Here is a 16,765-nt window from a genome sequence, read left to right on the forward strand (position 1 = left end):
TGCTATACAATAAATATGTTATCAGACTGTCATCTGATGAAGTTGTTTCTTGGTTAGTGACTATTTATATCTTTATTTGGTCGAATTTGTGATAGCTACCTATGCAGGAAAAAAATGGTGGGAAAAAAAAGTTGTGTCTTTTGCTATGGTGGTTAGCTAATAGAAATACATATTGTGTCTTCCCTGTAAAACATTTTAAAAATCAGAAATGATGGCTGGATTCACAAGATGTGTATCTTTCATTTGGTGTCTTGGACTTGTGATTTCATGAACATTTTATTATATGATATCCCTGTGGCTTTAGGCTAGGCTATGCTAGTCAGCTTTTTTGATGGGGGGGATCCCGGATCCGGGTTTGTGACTCGTTAGAGACATTGAGGGGGGTGGGGGGATTCTTCAAACTTTTTCACTTAATAGCAAGAACAGCACCATCTAGTGGTCAGACAAACCTGGTAATATCAGGTTGTAGGATGGGATATAAACCCAACAACTTTAATTACTAATTTCTCTGAACAGGGGAAAAAAACATCACCAAATTCACTGGGAATACATTACATAGGATGCTGAAACTATACTCTGAGCCGCAGCTCCATACTACTTGTATGGATCCTGAGTGTCGTAGCGGTCTAAGGCACTGCATCACAGTGCTAGAGACGTCACTACAGACCCGTGTTCGATCCCGGGCTGTATCACAACCTCCCGTGATTGGGAGTCGCATAGGGCAGAGCACAATTGGCCCAGAGTCGTCCGGGTTAATGAAGGGAGGGTTTGGCCGGGGTAGGCCGTCATTGTAAATAAGAATTTGTTTTTAACTGACTTGCCTAGTTAAGGAATATTTTTATATTTATTGAATATGCTATGAATCCTATAAATTAAAATGGCCAATTTGGATGCAATCAAGGAGCTTTATTTTCCAGAGATCAAATTATGTTTCAACAAAATAATGTTGCAGCAAGCTATTTCAGAACAATCTGAGATGGTGATTGTCAAAATCCTCTTCCTTGTGTTTTTTGAGGTAGAACTACCCAGTTGATGGTTGAGGCCAGGAGTTTTTCCTGACCAAGTGCCCTGAGGAGGGATGCATAAGAGCTCAATTCAGCCCTACCTCAGTCAATAGCTCATTTGACGTTGTAAGACTAGTTAATGGCCACTAGATGGGAAACTTGTACCATTATCATCACTGGTAAAAGACTGCAACAGCTAAACCAACTATTATTTCTGCAGTTGAGAATGAAAGTAAGAATAAATTCATTAAAATGTGTAGAATTGCAGAGAATTGGTATTCTGAAAAACAATTAGTTATTCTATACAAGTGTGATGAAACATACATGCACCCCCCTGTTTCTTGCAAATCTAGCCAAATTAATTTTGAAAGATGAGATCCTTTATGAGATACAACAATAGAACACAACATTTTGTATTGTATACAACAACCTTCCGTCCAACTGCACAACCTGGAATGGAATTATTCTGAAAGACATTAACAATGTATCATATTGAACACGATACAGCATATTGTCCAGTAGGTTCCAGGACAGACTCCATTCGCTGTCTGTCTCAGACAGAGGCCTCACGACAGTGACCAACACAAGTCTCTCTCTCCATTCTCATCCTTTTTCCAGGAAGTAAGCATAACAGTGAACCGTTATTTTTATTTACACTTCCCAAAAAACTACATTTCAGTTTGAGAGGCTGACATTTCAAATGTAGCATACACTATGAGGTACACAAAGCCATGTATCCTGAAATAGCTGTATGTAAGGTTTACAACAACAGATTTAAATATGCCATACTGACTTTCAACAAAGAACGAAATACTACCAAAGAGTTCCCAAAGCTGTCATGAAACCATGTTTAAACCACGGTTTATGGTTTAAACCACAGTTTTTGTTTCTCCTCAACTTGTCTCACAAGATTACCTTGTTCTGAGCTGGCATCCCTTTATGCCAACAACAACACACCACAGCACCAGGGTGCCTGGTGCTATGCTCCTGCTTCCACGGTTACAGATAACATACTGGTTCCTCCAAGGGGTGCGGTAGAGGTCACAACTTTCACTTCCTGGTCTGTCACCAGAGAATTGCGTTGTTACGTAACAGACCTTTGGTTGACCAAACCTCAAAGCCAAGTAAAGCCAGCTATCAAAATTAGTAAATAAATGCGATTTACCTAGCCTTGACCTCAGCATCCTCACAGACTTTACTGGACACCTCCTCCAACCCTCCAATCAGGTGCTTGAACGAGCTGCAGCACAGGAATTGAAACAGTGTTTGTGAGAAATGTTATATGAGTTCAAGACATTGATCCCATTCCATTGAAGAAGCTGTTATATCTTGATATATACTGTATGTATTGTTGTCTCTTTAAGTAATCACGCCAGTTGTCTAAATGACAAAAACATTGCTAATTGGTGTTTTGGTTCATTAACTGTGGCATAACAGCCCCTTCATATTTGTAATTGATAGTACATACTTAATAAGCAGGTATCTATGGATATCCCTAGACACTTATTCTCCATATGACTCATCTAGTGCAGCAGTGTACTGCATATTTATAGTACATATGAAAACTTGATGAATGTTTAATAAACCTTTATAAGATTGTTGTTTGAAGTGATAACCACTTTACAAGACCCCAAGACCATCTGTTTACTTTATAATACCCAGATTCCTTACACATATCATCTCTATTTGGATGTACATGAACCCTAGACCCGTAAATCATTAAGCTAATACACATGAATATGAAAATGATGCATAATATTGATAAAAATCCAATTCAATTAAGATGTTTACAGCTGAAATACCAGCTGACAACCGTGGCTGACAAGGTTAAATTCTCTTCCCAAAATACACACACGAGCGCACACACATGCAAGCACACACATCTGTGCTGGAATTTCCTTCTCACCATTATCCCCTGACTCTCATTCTCTTTTTCTTTTCTTCCCTCTCTTCCCTCTCGTTCTTTCCAGAAAAATAGCAGGCTGCCTGCCACCCCTAACCTCTCTCTCACGCTGGCTCCAAACCCAACCAGTTCTGGGTAACATATATGGTAAGCTGGCTATGTGAGGTGAGAGAGCATTTGGAGTCTGTGTGACAGACAGCGAGACAGAACATAATAATCACCACTCTCATTCAGATGACTCACTCACTAAGACACAGGGTTGCCCATGAGAGGCCTGCTCCATGACAGGGACTCAACTGATACCACCCAGCCTTGCTCTTGCATTACAGCTAACTTATAATACTGCATGATGTTAGTGGTGACACAATGACAGACCATGATTTAATAATGAGACCTTGTTTAACTTAAAGTCGACGCCTGCACACCCGCGGAAAAATGTAATTAGCATCATAAAAAAATCCCCATCAAAATCCATCTGTTTAAACTAAAGATGATTTTTTTACATGGGCTGCATCTCAATCTACCACATCCGCTAATGGCGGCCTTCCGCATCTGCATGGAAGGTGGACTAGCTATTGCATTGTTTATCAGACCATGAGACATCCCAAGAAGCTGTCTTTTCACAAAAACGCCTGTAGCGTCCGAGAAGTTTGGGCTAAACACTAAAATGACCCCTCTATGGAAAGGTGAGACTCTCACGAGCACGTACATGTTTTGCCCTAGGGCGCCCACGAGCCTCACAAGACTCGTCTGATGGTAGCCCGGTTCCAGTTTAAAAAATGGATAGAAGTACAGTATACATGGATGTAGTTTAGTGTCCCAATTATTATTTTTATATGGGTAAAAAAATGAAAAATGCTTATCTTTCTTATATCTCTCAGATACAGGACACACAAAAAACATTGACTACATGCTTTTCCATGGATGAATCTGTTATGCAATGCATATCTATGGGATAATAGCAGTAAGGCCAAATGCAATGTTTCATCAAAAAATGCTTTAATTATTTAAAAAATCACACCTAAAGGGGTCCTAAAATTCAAGAAGAAATAGTTAAATGGTATGACCATCTTAAAACAATTCCATATGTTCGCTTAGTAGAACCCCCACAGCTTAGACTCTCAAGGAATAATGTCACTTACTGTACATATCTTGTAGATCAACATTAATTTATTTTGAAATAATGTAATTCATTCAATAAGTGGTCCTGTATGGCTCAGTTGGTAGAGTATGGTGTTGGCAATGTCAGGATTGTGGGTTTGATTCCCAGGGCCACTGATACAAAAAATGTACGCACGCATGACTGTAAGTCACTTTGGATAACAGTGTCTGCTAAATGGCATTTGCTATGTGATAATGTAGACCAAATTATCAAAAGCATTTCAGAATACAAAAGTAGGTACTGAGGATGTTTTGAACACTCACTCTCTGTCAATGACCAGACATGTAACGGTCTCTGCAGCGATGACGTTTGCTGTCCTGATGTCTTCCCTGGAACACACATACATCATTAGTAACACACATCACACAGAATACAGCAGCACTTTATTTGATCAAACATAAATGACTTGGTTTGTGCTTAAAAATGAAAAATTGTTATTACACAATAAAAACAATTTGTTCCTAATTTTGATAAATCATTCAAATACGGGTTACAATCAATATAATAATATTCCATACAAAGACATTTGATACCTAAAAAAACACAGACTTTCCGATAGAAACATTTCATCATATAAATATAAAGCTTTGTTTTGACAAATACATGGACATTAGCGACAGGTAATGGTAACAAAAGTATAACCAGTTTTACTCTGTATCATCAATATCCTCTTCTTCCGAGGATTCGTCTGCCCAGTCGCTCTCAGAGTCTGAGTCATCCCTGGACTCTATAGCCCTCTTGTCTAACTCGCACGACAGGTCCTCATACACAGACTGTATCACTGTGCACAGTCAAATATACACTTGTAGCTGGGCAGGCGAGTCCATGCAAGCTGTCTACACACACTTGCAGATCTCAGAGTCTGCAGTGATACCACTCTAAGACACATTGAAACCTATTCTACTTTATCCAAATTCATAACAGGAAAACCCTGTTGCCAAAAGACGAGCATACACTAAATACAGTACTAAACAAGAACGTAATCAAGCTTTACTCCAGAACGGTGACAATGCATATCACCATCAGAGCTGTTGACAGTGAAGTCACACTCTGGTGTCAAAGCAGGGGAGGAATGACCCATATGTATTCGTAGCTACGCAACTTATTTCACATGGACCAAGGTGACAAGTCCTTCTCATGCCATCCAGCATCCTTATACACCCCCACCACCACCCACTTTCCAAACATACACATACGCATGCACGCACACACACGCACGCACGCACGCACACACACACACACGCCCTATCTGAAAAGGTCACAGCTGCTGGAAACGAAAGGGTTTCTCCAGTGGAAAAGAGAGGAGAGGAGAGGAGAAGAAAAGAGAAGAGCCAATCATTTCGGAGTGCTGGGGTAAATATGGGGTAAAGAGAGAGGGGCTTTTCTCACATGGGCACGCACAAGGCATGTGGAGGAGGGAGGCTGAAGGGGGGTATTAAGTGAACTAAATCCAGTCCCTGAGTGGTACATACTAGTACTTGCCATAGTAAACACCTGCTCAGTGTGAATTGTGACTATGTGCCAAATGTAGACCCTATGCCATTGTGCTACTGTTGTCAACAGTGTTTTGGCAGATACACCTGTCTCAAAAGGACAGGGTACGTTTATTTTTCCTTTTCCATGTTGAAAAAAATGCACACACATTATATCCCTGTGAGTTCCTTATTGCTTTCTATCTCAGACAATGAACAGAGCCCTTTACCCTAACTACTACAAACACACAGAGAGTAAGCTGCCAGCTGCGCTAATTTTCCTCATAAAAAAACGTATTATTTACACACATGGTGATTCCCTTTCATTATGACACCAACAACCCAATACAGCCCGGTGGGTGGGATAGAAATCTTGGACCTTAGTGGATCCCGTTAATTTATTTTGTTCCTGTCAAATTGTTGATACTGACAATAGTAGTTGTAAAACAATTTCTGCTGTCTGTTAACCTCTGCAAATAATGTATTTGCACCTTCACATTTGCTTGTAAACAAAGAGCGAGAGAGACACAGAGTGAGAGAGAGAGCGAGAGAGGGAGAGAGAGAGAAAGACAGAGAGAGAGAGCAGCTGCATGTTTCTGAAATGTCCTTTAGAGCAGCACAGCAGAGAGCCGGCCGGCGGTGTTCAATTACATTTGAACGTTTTAATTCAACTGGTAATTGGATGGTGCTCTGGTGTCCCAAGGAGGGGTTTATGGAAATACAGACTGGGGTGGGATACAGACCAGCAACAATCAAATTGTTTCCATTTTCTGTCAACAACATCACACTCTTTAAAAATCTCTCATCCTCTACTGACCCTCCAATCAACCCACACACATGAATACACACACACACACACACACACACACACACACACACACACACACACACACACACACACACACACACACACACACACACACACACACACACACACACACACACACACACACACACACACACACACACACACACACACTCCCCCGAAGGAAGGACAGAATGGTGCAGCATAGAACACATTGTCTGAACTGTTGATGAATCTACCTCACAATGGTAGGAAAGTTTTTCCCTTTTCCTAGAACATCTACCAACGAGATGAATGTACATGATACACTCTCTTCCTAGGTTATAGTATCAAATCAAATTTATTTTTCACTCAATCCACCGCATCCGCCGATGTCGCACTCTGCGGTGAAAGGTGACAGAACTAAAGCAGTGTTTTTCAGATCATGAAACATCCCGAAAATGTGTCTTCTCACAAAATCATCTGTAACGTTCGAACGGTTTGGCCTACAAATTATTCTGACCCCTCTATGGAAAGATGAGACTCTCACGAACACGATGGTGTTCTCCATGTCTCTACGTCTTGGGACTCGTCTGAAGCCGGTACAGTCAATCTGCCAACTTCTGTCTGTAGCATCCAAACAGTTTGCGCAACACACTAATATGTGGAAAGGTGAGACTCTTACGAACACGTACATGTCAGTTGTTTTGCTCTAGGACGCCACAGGCCTCACACGAGTCGTCTGAAGGTCCCCTGGTACTAGTGAATGGAAGTATATCTGGAGATGGTTTAGTTCCAAAAATAAGGGTTTCAATACATGTAAAAAAAAAACAACAACAAAAAAACTCCTGATCTTCTGAGAGAAATTACAAGACTATGTTATAATACTGTTATTACATCAAATGGTTGTTTTATGCAACCCAATAAGGGGTTGTTAGAACACTCTTCTGTGTATGTTCTACTGAGGATGGGCCACTGGGAGATTTAACACTGACAGAAGATTTACGATGTCTTTGGGTGATAAACCTAAAGAGACCATATTCCATTGCATGAGTTAATGTTTCTGTTCTATAAGGTACCAGGGAGAGATGACTCCGGGGCCAGACCCTGGTCTCTACACAATGAGAACAGTTTTTACAGCAGATACTGTCTATCTTTCATACATATATTACATATACATATATACATATATATACATATATTTTATTCTACCAGATCTATTGTGATATATTCTCCTACATTCAATTCACATTTCCACAAACTTCAAAGTGTTTCCTTTCAAATGGTACAAATAATATGCATATCCTTGCTTCAGGGCCTGAGCTACAGGCAGTTAGATTTGGGTATGTCATTTAGGCGAAAATTGAAAAAAAGGGGGCTATCCCTAAGACGTTTTAAGTGTGTTTGGGAACAGTACTGTGTGAATGTGATATGAGAGCTGTGTGAGCGTGGTAATAAGTTGGTTAATAATAAGTGTTGATAAAATGTTATTTTGGGATTCCATCCATCACTGCCCATCATATAATATCTCGGGGTGGTATTGAGAAAGGGATGCTATTTTAGAAAGTAGAGGCAAGTCTATAATTTCTGGAAGTCTAGAGAATGTGAAGAGCATTTTTCCTATGACCAGCAAGGCAGTGTCTGGGAACCTTCCGGGTTTTTTTCCGCTGGGAGATTTCTGAGCCAATGAATTGGTTGATGTGAGTACCTAAGAATTTCTAACATTCTATATGGATTCTGTGAAGATATGAAAATATGATGAATTGTATGTGTGTATAATCGATTACTAGAGATTTGATAAAGTAATACTGGGATGAGATGCAACTTAAACAACCCATACGTAGACGTATGCAGGTTTTGTGTTGGTCCCTTTAATGGATCATTTGACAAAGATGAGGTTTAAGCATTATTAAACTGTCTACAAAGTCTGGGCAATTGTCTCAGAAACTGATTGGAGTGTGTCAACTTTTGGTTAACTTACCCTAACGATGTAACTATAAAACGCTTATTGGATTTTCTCCGTCCGGGTACTATATTTGAAATAAAACTGCCCTTAAGGCCCAGTGCAACGGTCGTCTTGTGGTGAATGAGCGGACCAAAGCGCAGCGTGAAATGTTGACATAATGATTTATTTAAACAAACGACGAAACACGAAATAACACTTGATAATTAACAAAATAACAAACGACGTAGACTGACCTAAAACATGTGAACTTACATATAACGAAGAACGCACGAACAGGTACAGACTACAAACAAACGATACAGTCCCGTGTGGTAACATATGCGGACACAGGAGACAACCACCCACAACAAACAATGTGAAACAACCTACCTATATATGGTTCTCAATCAGAGGAAACGTCAAACACCTGCCTCTGATTGAGAACCATACAAGGTCAATTAACAATGACACTTAACATAGAACAAACAACACAGACTGCCCACCCAGCTCACGTCCTGACCCACTAAACACAACTATACAAAAGGAAAACAAGGTCAGGAACGTGACACCGAGTATGAGAGGAGTTGCTATATTTATTGAATAAACCTTTTTCCATAAAGTTAGAGCGAATTAAGATGGAATCTCGACCTAACTTATAATGTCGTACAAAGCCTAGGTTATCCATCAAACTACTTATCATTGCGTAGTTAATGTGATGTTGTAAAGTAATTGAAATGTGTTGCCTAAGAAAACATAATCCGCTTTTATTAAAAAGTGCAAGATCTGTTTACTAGTCAATGAACTCGTTGACTGCTAATCTATTCCTTTTGCGCACGTGAGAATCTCTGCGGAGAAACGCGTGGACCTGTAGGGCTATTTTTGGGAAATTGTGTCGTTATTATGTGCATGATGTTATAACTACAAACCATTTTAATAGGGTTATTTGTGGGATTTCTCCATAATTTCAATAGCATTGTGTCTTTGGTATTGTCACACTCGTCGTACGAACTGGAAGCATACTCGGACCAATGTGCAGCGTGATCTGGGTTCCACATTTTTATTTATTTAAAGTAAGTGAACCACACAACAAAACAATAAAGAATAAACGAAACATGACGACAATGGAGTGCTAACATGCAAGTACACATAAACAATATCCCACAAAACACAGGTGGCAAAATGCTACTTAAATATGATCCCCACTTAGAGACAACGATAGCCAGCTGCCTCTAATTGGGAATCATACCAAACACCAACATAGAAAACAAAACTAGAACCCCACATAGAAAATATAAACTAGACTAACCCCCCAGTCACGCCCTGACCTACTCCACCATAGCAAATAAGGACTCTCTATGGTCAGGACGTGACAGGTATTCACTAAAATATGGGTTTCTGGTTGTAATTCAAGTATTGGTATGTTTTGCCTGGACAGTCATTACAGTGTTTGTTTAAGATATAAACTGAACGTTTTAACAGCTTGCTTAGTTCAAATTGAAAGGCTAATTTATGCATCATAAATGGAGAGGTGATTTAGCTGTAATATGTTGTCTGTTGCCTAAATGGTCTGATGGAATAACATATTGAGAATGGAGTCGTATTTAAATAACTGAATCAAATAAGGGACAGTTATCTACGTCTAATGAATTCTAATAATAGCGGATAGGTAATTGCGATGGAGCTGTGACCATAATCATAAATGAGATCTAAACATGGGTATTACTTATTGCAGGATACAACTGCAAGGAACTGAAATTGAACTGAAATTGTGGGTAGTAAATGGCTGTAGTATTGTGCCCACCGAAATGTATTTTTCTTTGAGAATTGACTTTTATACATTTGCCGCATTACATGTTACTATTAAAGTCTTGGACCTTTCATAAGTGTGAAGCCGAAAGAAAAGAGAAAGTTGTCAAGTTTGTTTTTAACCTTACGATAGAGGTAAGCGTCGAACGTTGTTGAGAATGGGTTATATATATTTTTTCCTACTGGCAAGAATACAAGAGCTGGTGAACAAGTCGTGCTCGCTGGGCTATATCGGGCTGTAGGGGATGCAATGGGACATTTGCAGTAGAGGTCTGAATCATTGAATCGTAAATGTTCTTCGATAATTTCTGATTACTGTTGCTGGGTTTTATAGTTTAGGTAACGCCAGTGAATTTGAGCAGGAAGTTAATCTATTCTAACATTATAATCTGTTTCCATTATGTGGAACAATGTCCGGTCATTAAATTGGATTGCAGTTTGAGTTTATTTTTATTTTACAGGGACAGTGCACATGAATCATCGTTTCAGTAAAAGTGCCGGTTTTAGCCTGCCGGCTAATTTTCAACCACAGTCCCTGGGCAGGTTATTAAAAACAATTACAATAACAATGCAGACTATCAATGAGCAGTAAGCACACGCAGAGCAACATAGAACAAGCAACACATAGCATGCAAAAAGCAACAAAACAAAATACATAAAAGCAACAAAGTGTTTCCACACCTCACCAGCGACAGACAACATGGAAAGTAGCAATACACAGCTAGGGATTATTTTCACTAGTCTGATTGGCCTCTAGCCATGTCTTCATGTTTTTTTAAGGTGTGATAGGTTGTACAATTGTGTGTGTCTGATGGCAGGGTTTTCCAGACATGGGAAGCTCTCACAGAGAAAGCAGTTTGACTAAAGGTGCTATTCCTTAAGGGAACTATACAGTCACCTCCCATGGCAGACCTTGTGGATCTTCTGCCATAGGTTTGGGTTTTCTGTTTAACAAAAGTACTGAGTGGAAGGGGAGCCAGGACATTTAGGATCTTGAATACAAGACATGCATCAGTGTATTACACAATATTTTTCCAACTCAGGAGCTCATGCTTCCTGAGGATGTAACAGTCATGATGGCTAATGGGCTTCCTATCAAGCACTATTTGTAGACAGACTGAATGGACTTTAATGTTGTACAGCAAGCTTGGGCCCAACTAGTCAAGCAGTATGTTAAGTGGGGGAGTATCATAGATTTGAAGTACAGTTTTGCTACCTCTGTAGTCAAACACATTTGTATATATCGGAAATTTGCTAGGTTGAATTTGGTTATTTGAGTTACCTTTTTCAGAGGTTGAAATCAAGTATGATGCCAAGATACTTAAAATCGGATACCACCTGGAATTTCTCCCCTGACACATAGACATCTGGCTCAGTGGCATCAGTTGCCCTCTTTGTGAGGAACATGCAGACTGTTTTTTTCACATTGAGATGCAAACTTGAGTCACTGAGCCACTTTGTAACCTGGACCATTACAGTAGTGAGTTCTTGTGCAGCTTGTTGTTTGCTCTTTGCATGCACATACACTACCGTTCAAAAGTTTGGGGTCACTTACAAATGTCCTTGTTTTTGGAAGAATAGGCCATTTTTTGTCCAATTAAATAACATAAAATTGATCAGAAATACAGTGTAGACACATTGTTAATGTTGTAAATGACTATTGTAGCTGGAAACGGCAGATTTTTTATGGAATATCTACATAGGCATACAGAGGCCCATTATCAGCAACCATCACTCCTGTGTTCCAATGGCACGTTGTGTTGTGGGGGTGGGGGTTGGTCAAATGATTTATTTTGGGGTATCAGGTTGATTGTAGAGGTCTACACACTGCTAAAATTATAGTAATTTAGATTAAGAATGCATTAGGATACTGATCTGTAATTATAATCATGATAAGAAAGTTAATACTGGAATTATAGGATAATTATACTGTATGTGAATATAAATGTACATTCGGCAAATGTCGATGTGTGTTAAATTGAGGGTTTTGAGGGTTTTGAGTGATTGGACCTATCACTGAGCAATGTCATTCTAAATTTTGGTAGGATAATTAATTGGATGTGGATTATGATTTGTACACTGAATGAAACTGAAGGATTGATTTGAGTTTAGTATGTTAATAACTATACGAGTGAAGCAATTCATGTATTATGGATTGATTGTTTTGATTGCTGTTGGAAATAAAGATGTTGACACTATTCTCAGCATGCCTTGGTGAATAGAGAGGGTAAACTCTGATCCGGAGAGTGAAACTGATCCTAATCTATTTGATCTATAGGCATTGACTTGTAAATAGTAGAATCATGATGCTTGTCTTGGGTCATGTTCATTAGGCACCAATAGAATCCATTTTACTTAAACCAGGAGTCACTACCTGGATTTGTCCAACAAGATATGCTAATTTTAGTTTATGGGATGGAAATAGTTATTTCCATGCTGATCCATTGGAGTGTAATAGATAACTAAAGCTTTTTTATTTTTATTAAAACCTGTTGAGGACAAAGGGCGCTGTTATCACTTTGGGGGAAAATCGTGCCCAATTTAAACGGCCTAATACTCAATTCTTGCTCGTACAATATGCATATTATTATTACTATTGGATAGAAAACACTCTCTAGTTTCTAAAACCGTTTGAATTTTGTCTGTGAGTAAAACAGAACTCATTTGGCAGCACACTTTCTGACCAGGAAGTGGAAAGTCTGAAAATGATGCTCTGTTCAAGGGCCTGCCTATAAATGGGCATGATACGTATGAGTATACATGCACGTCATACACCTTCCCCTAGATGTCAAGAGGAAGTGAGAGAAGAAATGAAGTGTTTATCTTGGTCTGAGGTGGAATAAATCCTCTTGGCACGACGAGTCATCCATTTCCTGTTTTCTGGAAAGCGCGAAGATGGACCTGGAATTGCCTTCTGAAAAGCTGTCGTTATAGGCGACTACTATCTCCGGCTTTGATTTTATTTGATACATGTCACAATATCATCGTAAAGTATGTTTTTTCAATATAGTTTTATTAGATTATTGAACATTTTTCGGGACGTTAGGCGTGTTGTGTTTTCTGTGTTTGTTGACGATGGAGAGCCTTGCGCCACTTGGCCAGTGTGCTTGCTAATTCAAGAGGGAAAAACGATGTTCTAAATCCAAACAACAACTGTTCTGGACAAAGGACCCCTTGTACAACATTCTGATGGAAGATCACCAAAAGTAGGACCCATTTTGTGATGCTATTTCATATATCTGTCGAACTGTGTACTAGTAGTTTTGCGCCCAGGTTTTGGCCACTCTCTCGCTATAACATAAGCCTTATGTCGTAATGAAGATATTTTTAGAATTCTAACACTGCGATTGCATTAAGAACTAGTGTATCTATCATTTCCTATACAACATGTATTTTTTTGTAATGTTTATGAATAGCTATTTGGTCAGAATAGGTGAGAGTCTAATAGAAATATCCGCACATTCTGGGAAAAAGATGCTACGTTAGCAAACTGTATAACCACTGATTTCAGCTCTAAATATGCACATTTTCGAACAAAACATAAGTGTATGTATAACCTGATGTTATAGGACTGTCATCTGAGGAAGGTTTATGAAGGTTAGTGAAAATTAATATCTTTTGCTGGTTTATTCGCTAACGCTAACGTGCCTATTGCTATCGCTAACGTGCCTTGATGAATGAATGCGGTTGTGTGGTAGGCTATTGTAGTAAGCTAATATAATGCTATATTGTGTTTTCGCTGTAAAACACTTAAAAAATCGGAAATATTGGCTGGATTCACAAGATGTTTGTCTTTAATTTGCTGTACACCATGTATTTTTCAGAAATGTTTTATGATGAGTATTTAGGTATTTCACGTTGGTCTCTATAATTACTCTGGCTGCTTCGGTGCTATTTCTGACGGTAGCTGTGATGGTAGCAGCAATGTAAAACTGATTTATACCTCAAATATGCACATTTTTCGAACAAAACATAGATTTATTGTGTAACATGTTATAGGACTGTCATCTGATGAAGTTGTTTCTTGGTTAGTTTGGTTGGTTCTTGGTTAGTTTGGTTGGTTTCGTGCATGCTACCTGTGCTGTGAAAAATGTCTGTCCTTTTTTGTATTTGGTGGTGAGCTAACATAAATATATGTGGTGTTTTCGCTGTAAAACATTTTAAAAATCGGACATGTTGACTGGATTCACAAGATGTGTATCTTTCATTTGCTGTATTGGACTTGTTAATGTGTGAAAGTTAAATATTTCAAAAAAATATTTTTGGAATTTCGCGCTCTGCCTTTTCAGTGGAATGTGGGAGGAGTTCCGCTAGCGGAACGCCGGGGCTAGAAAGGTTTTAAACTCCATTGTGGAATGCACTGCATTATGCATTAAATATTTGATTTCACCATCTATGAAGATATTGCCTTGAATCATATACACTATATGCATCTTTTGTTTTCCTTCATGGGCTTGTGCAGGTGACTGTTTATCATGACCTCCCCAGACAAATTGGTAGAATGCTTAGAATATGTGTTGGAGGTTGAAATGAGAGACAGTGCTAAGTTTCTTGGGAGGAGGCTGAGACAGTGCTATAGCAGCCGGTCAGGTGCAGGAACCCATGCAAGGAATTATTGCTTTTATGCTTCTTGTTTTATGAAGAATGTATGTATTTTCTACAGGTGAATTCATGTTCTTAAATCTTGTAATTTCCTTTTAAGTTGAGAGGACTCTCAAAATGGCGGAATGTGAGAGAAACTACAAGATTATGTTATAATACTGTTATTGAATCAAGTGGTTGTTTCATGCAACAGAATAAAGGGTTGTTAGAACACACATCTGTGTATGTTCTACTGAGGATGGGCCTCTGCGAGATTTAACACTGACAGAACATTTATTATGTCTTTGGGTGATAAAACTAAAGAGACCGCATTCCATAGCATGAGTTAATGTTTCTGTTCTATACGGTACCAGGGAGAGATGAATCCGGGGCCCAGACCCTGGTCTCTACACAATGAGAACAGTTTTTACAGCAGATACTGTCTATCTTTCATACAAATCTTAACCTTGGGACCCATTCCATACATCTGTTGTTTGTCATGAAGACTGAAGGGGGAGTATCTTGGATATAAAAGACCTTTGTACCTTTGTCTCAGGGCTCTCAACAAATCATCTGAGGGTGATTTGTCAACCAGCCATCATTATCATAGAGCACTCAATCGATTCACTTTATATGTGTGTGTTGTAGTGACCTGCTCCCTTATTAACTTTTTAGGGATAGGGGGCAGCATTTTCACTTTGGATTAATTGCGTGCCCATAGTGAACTGCCTCCTACTCTGTCCCAGATGCTAATATATGCATATTGTTATTACTATTGGATAGAAAACACTCTGAAGTTTCTAAAACTGTTTGAATTATGTCTGTGAGTATAACAGAACTCATATGGCAGCAAACTTCCAAATAGGAAGTGGAAATTCTGAGGCTGGTTGTTTTTCAACTCATCGCCTATTCAAATCCCAGGAAGATATGGATTTGTTTACACTTCCTACGACTTCCACTAGATGTCAACAGTCGGTAGAACGTTGAATGAAGTTTATACTGTGTTGTGGGGCCGGATGAGAGTGGAATGAGTAAGTGGTCTGGCAGATTGCCAGTTCCTGGTCACGTGCATTCCACATGATATCGCCTTGCGTTCCATAACTTATACAGACACGAAGGAATGCTCCGGTTGGAACGTTATTGGATATATATGATATATCCAATAACGTTCCTCCGGAGCATTCCTTCGATACCGGAGCATTCCTTCCTTGGATATATATGATAACAACATCCTGAAGATTGATTCTCTACTTAGTTTGACAAGTTTATTCGACCTGTGATATAACTTTTTTAAGTTTTCATCCGACGTTATGCGTGACTTGCACGAGCGTTTGGATATGTGTACAAACGCGCTAGCAAAAGTAGCTACTTGGACATAAATAATTTACATTATCGAACAAAACAACAATTTATTGTCGAACTAGGATTCCTGGGAGTGCATTCTGATGAAGATTATCAAAGGTAAGGGAATATTTATGATGTAATTTCGTATTTCTGTTGACTCCAACATGGCGGAGAAGTGTTGTTTTTATCTGAGCGCCGTCTCAGATTATTGAATGGTGTTCTTTTTCCGTAATTTTTTTTTTTTAATCTGACACAGCAGTTGCATTAAGAACAAGTGTATCTTTAATTCTATGTAAAACATGTATCTTTCATCAAAGTGTATGATGAGTATTTCTGTTATTAGATGTGGCTCTCTGCAATTTCTCCGGATATTTTGGAGGCATTTCTGAACATGGCGCCAATGTAAACTAAGATTTTTGGATATAAATATGCACATTATCGAACAAAAAATACATGTATTGTGTAACATGATGTCCTATGAGTGTCATCTGATGAAGATCATCAAAGGTTAGTGATTAATTTTATCTCTATTTCTGTTTTTGTGATTCCTATCTTTGGCTGGGAAAATGGCTGTGTGTTTTTTGAACTTGGTGGTGATCTAACATAATCATATGTTGTGTTTTCGCTGTAAAGCATTTTTTAAATCGGACACGATGGGTAGATTAACAAGATGTTTATCTTTCATTTGCTGTATTGGACTTGTTAATGTGTGAAAGCTACATACTGTATTTCTAAAAAATATTTTTTCATTTCCCGCGCTGCCT

The 16,765-nt window shown here is 38.9% G+C and overlaps 1 protein-coding gene across 2 annotated transcripts in view; it reads right to left on the reverse strand.

Moving 5' to 3' along the window:
• Positions 1-16,765, reverse strand: part of LOC139570886 (cGMP-dependent protein kinase 1-like) — a 166,708-nt gene that overhangs the window by 6,343 nt on the left and 143,600 nt on the right. For both annotated transcript variants that reach the window (XM_071393184.1, XM_071393183.1), the window contains exons 8-9: positions 4,333-4,398; positions 2,170-2,244 (exon numbers count right to left, since the gene is read on the reverse strand). In XM_071393184.1, coding sequence (XP_071249285.1) covers positions 2,170-2,244; positions 4,333-4,398 — 141 coding nt within the window. The remainder of the gene's footprint in view (positions 1-2,169; positions 2,245-4,332; positions 4,399-16,765) is intronic.

The sequence above is a fragment of the Salvelinus alpinus genome, chromosome 3 (genome assembly GCF_045679555.1).
Source record: "Salvelinus alpinus chromosome 3, SLU_Salpinus.1, whole genome shotgun sequence".
Lineage (NCBI taxonomy): Eukaryota > Metazoa > Chordata > Actinopteri > Salmoniformes > Salmonidae > Salvelinus > Salvelinus alpinus.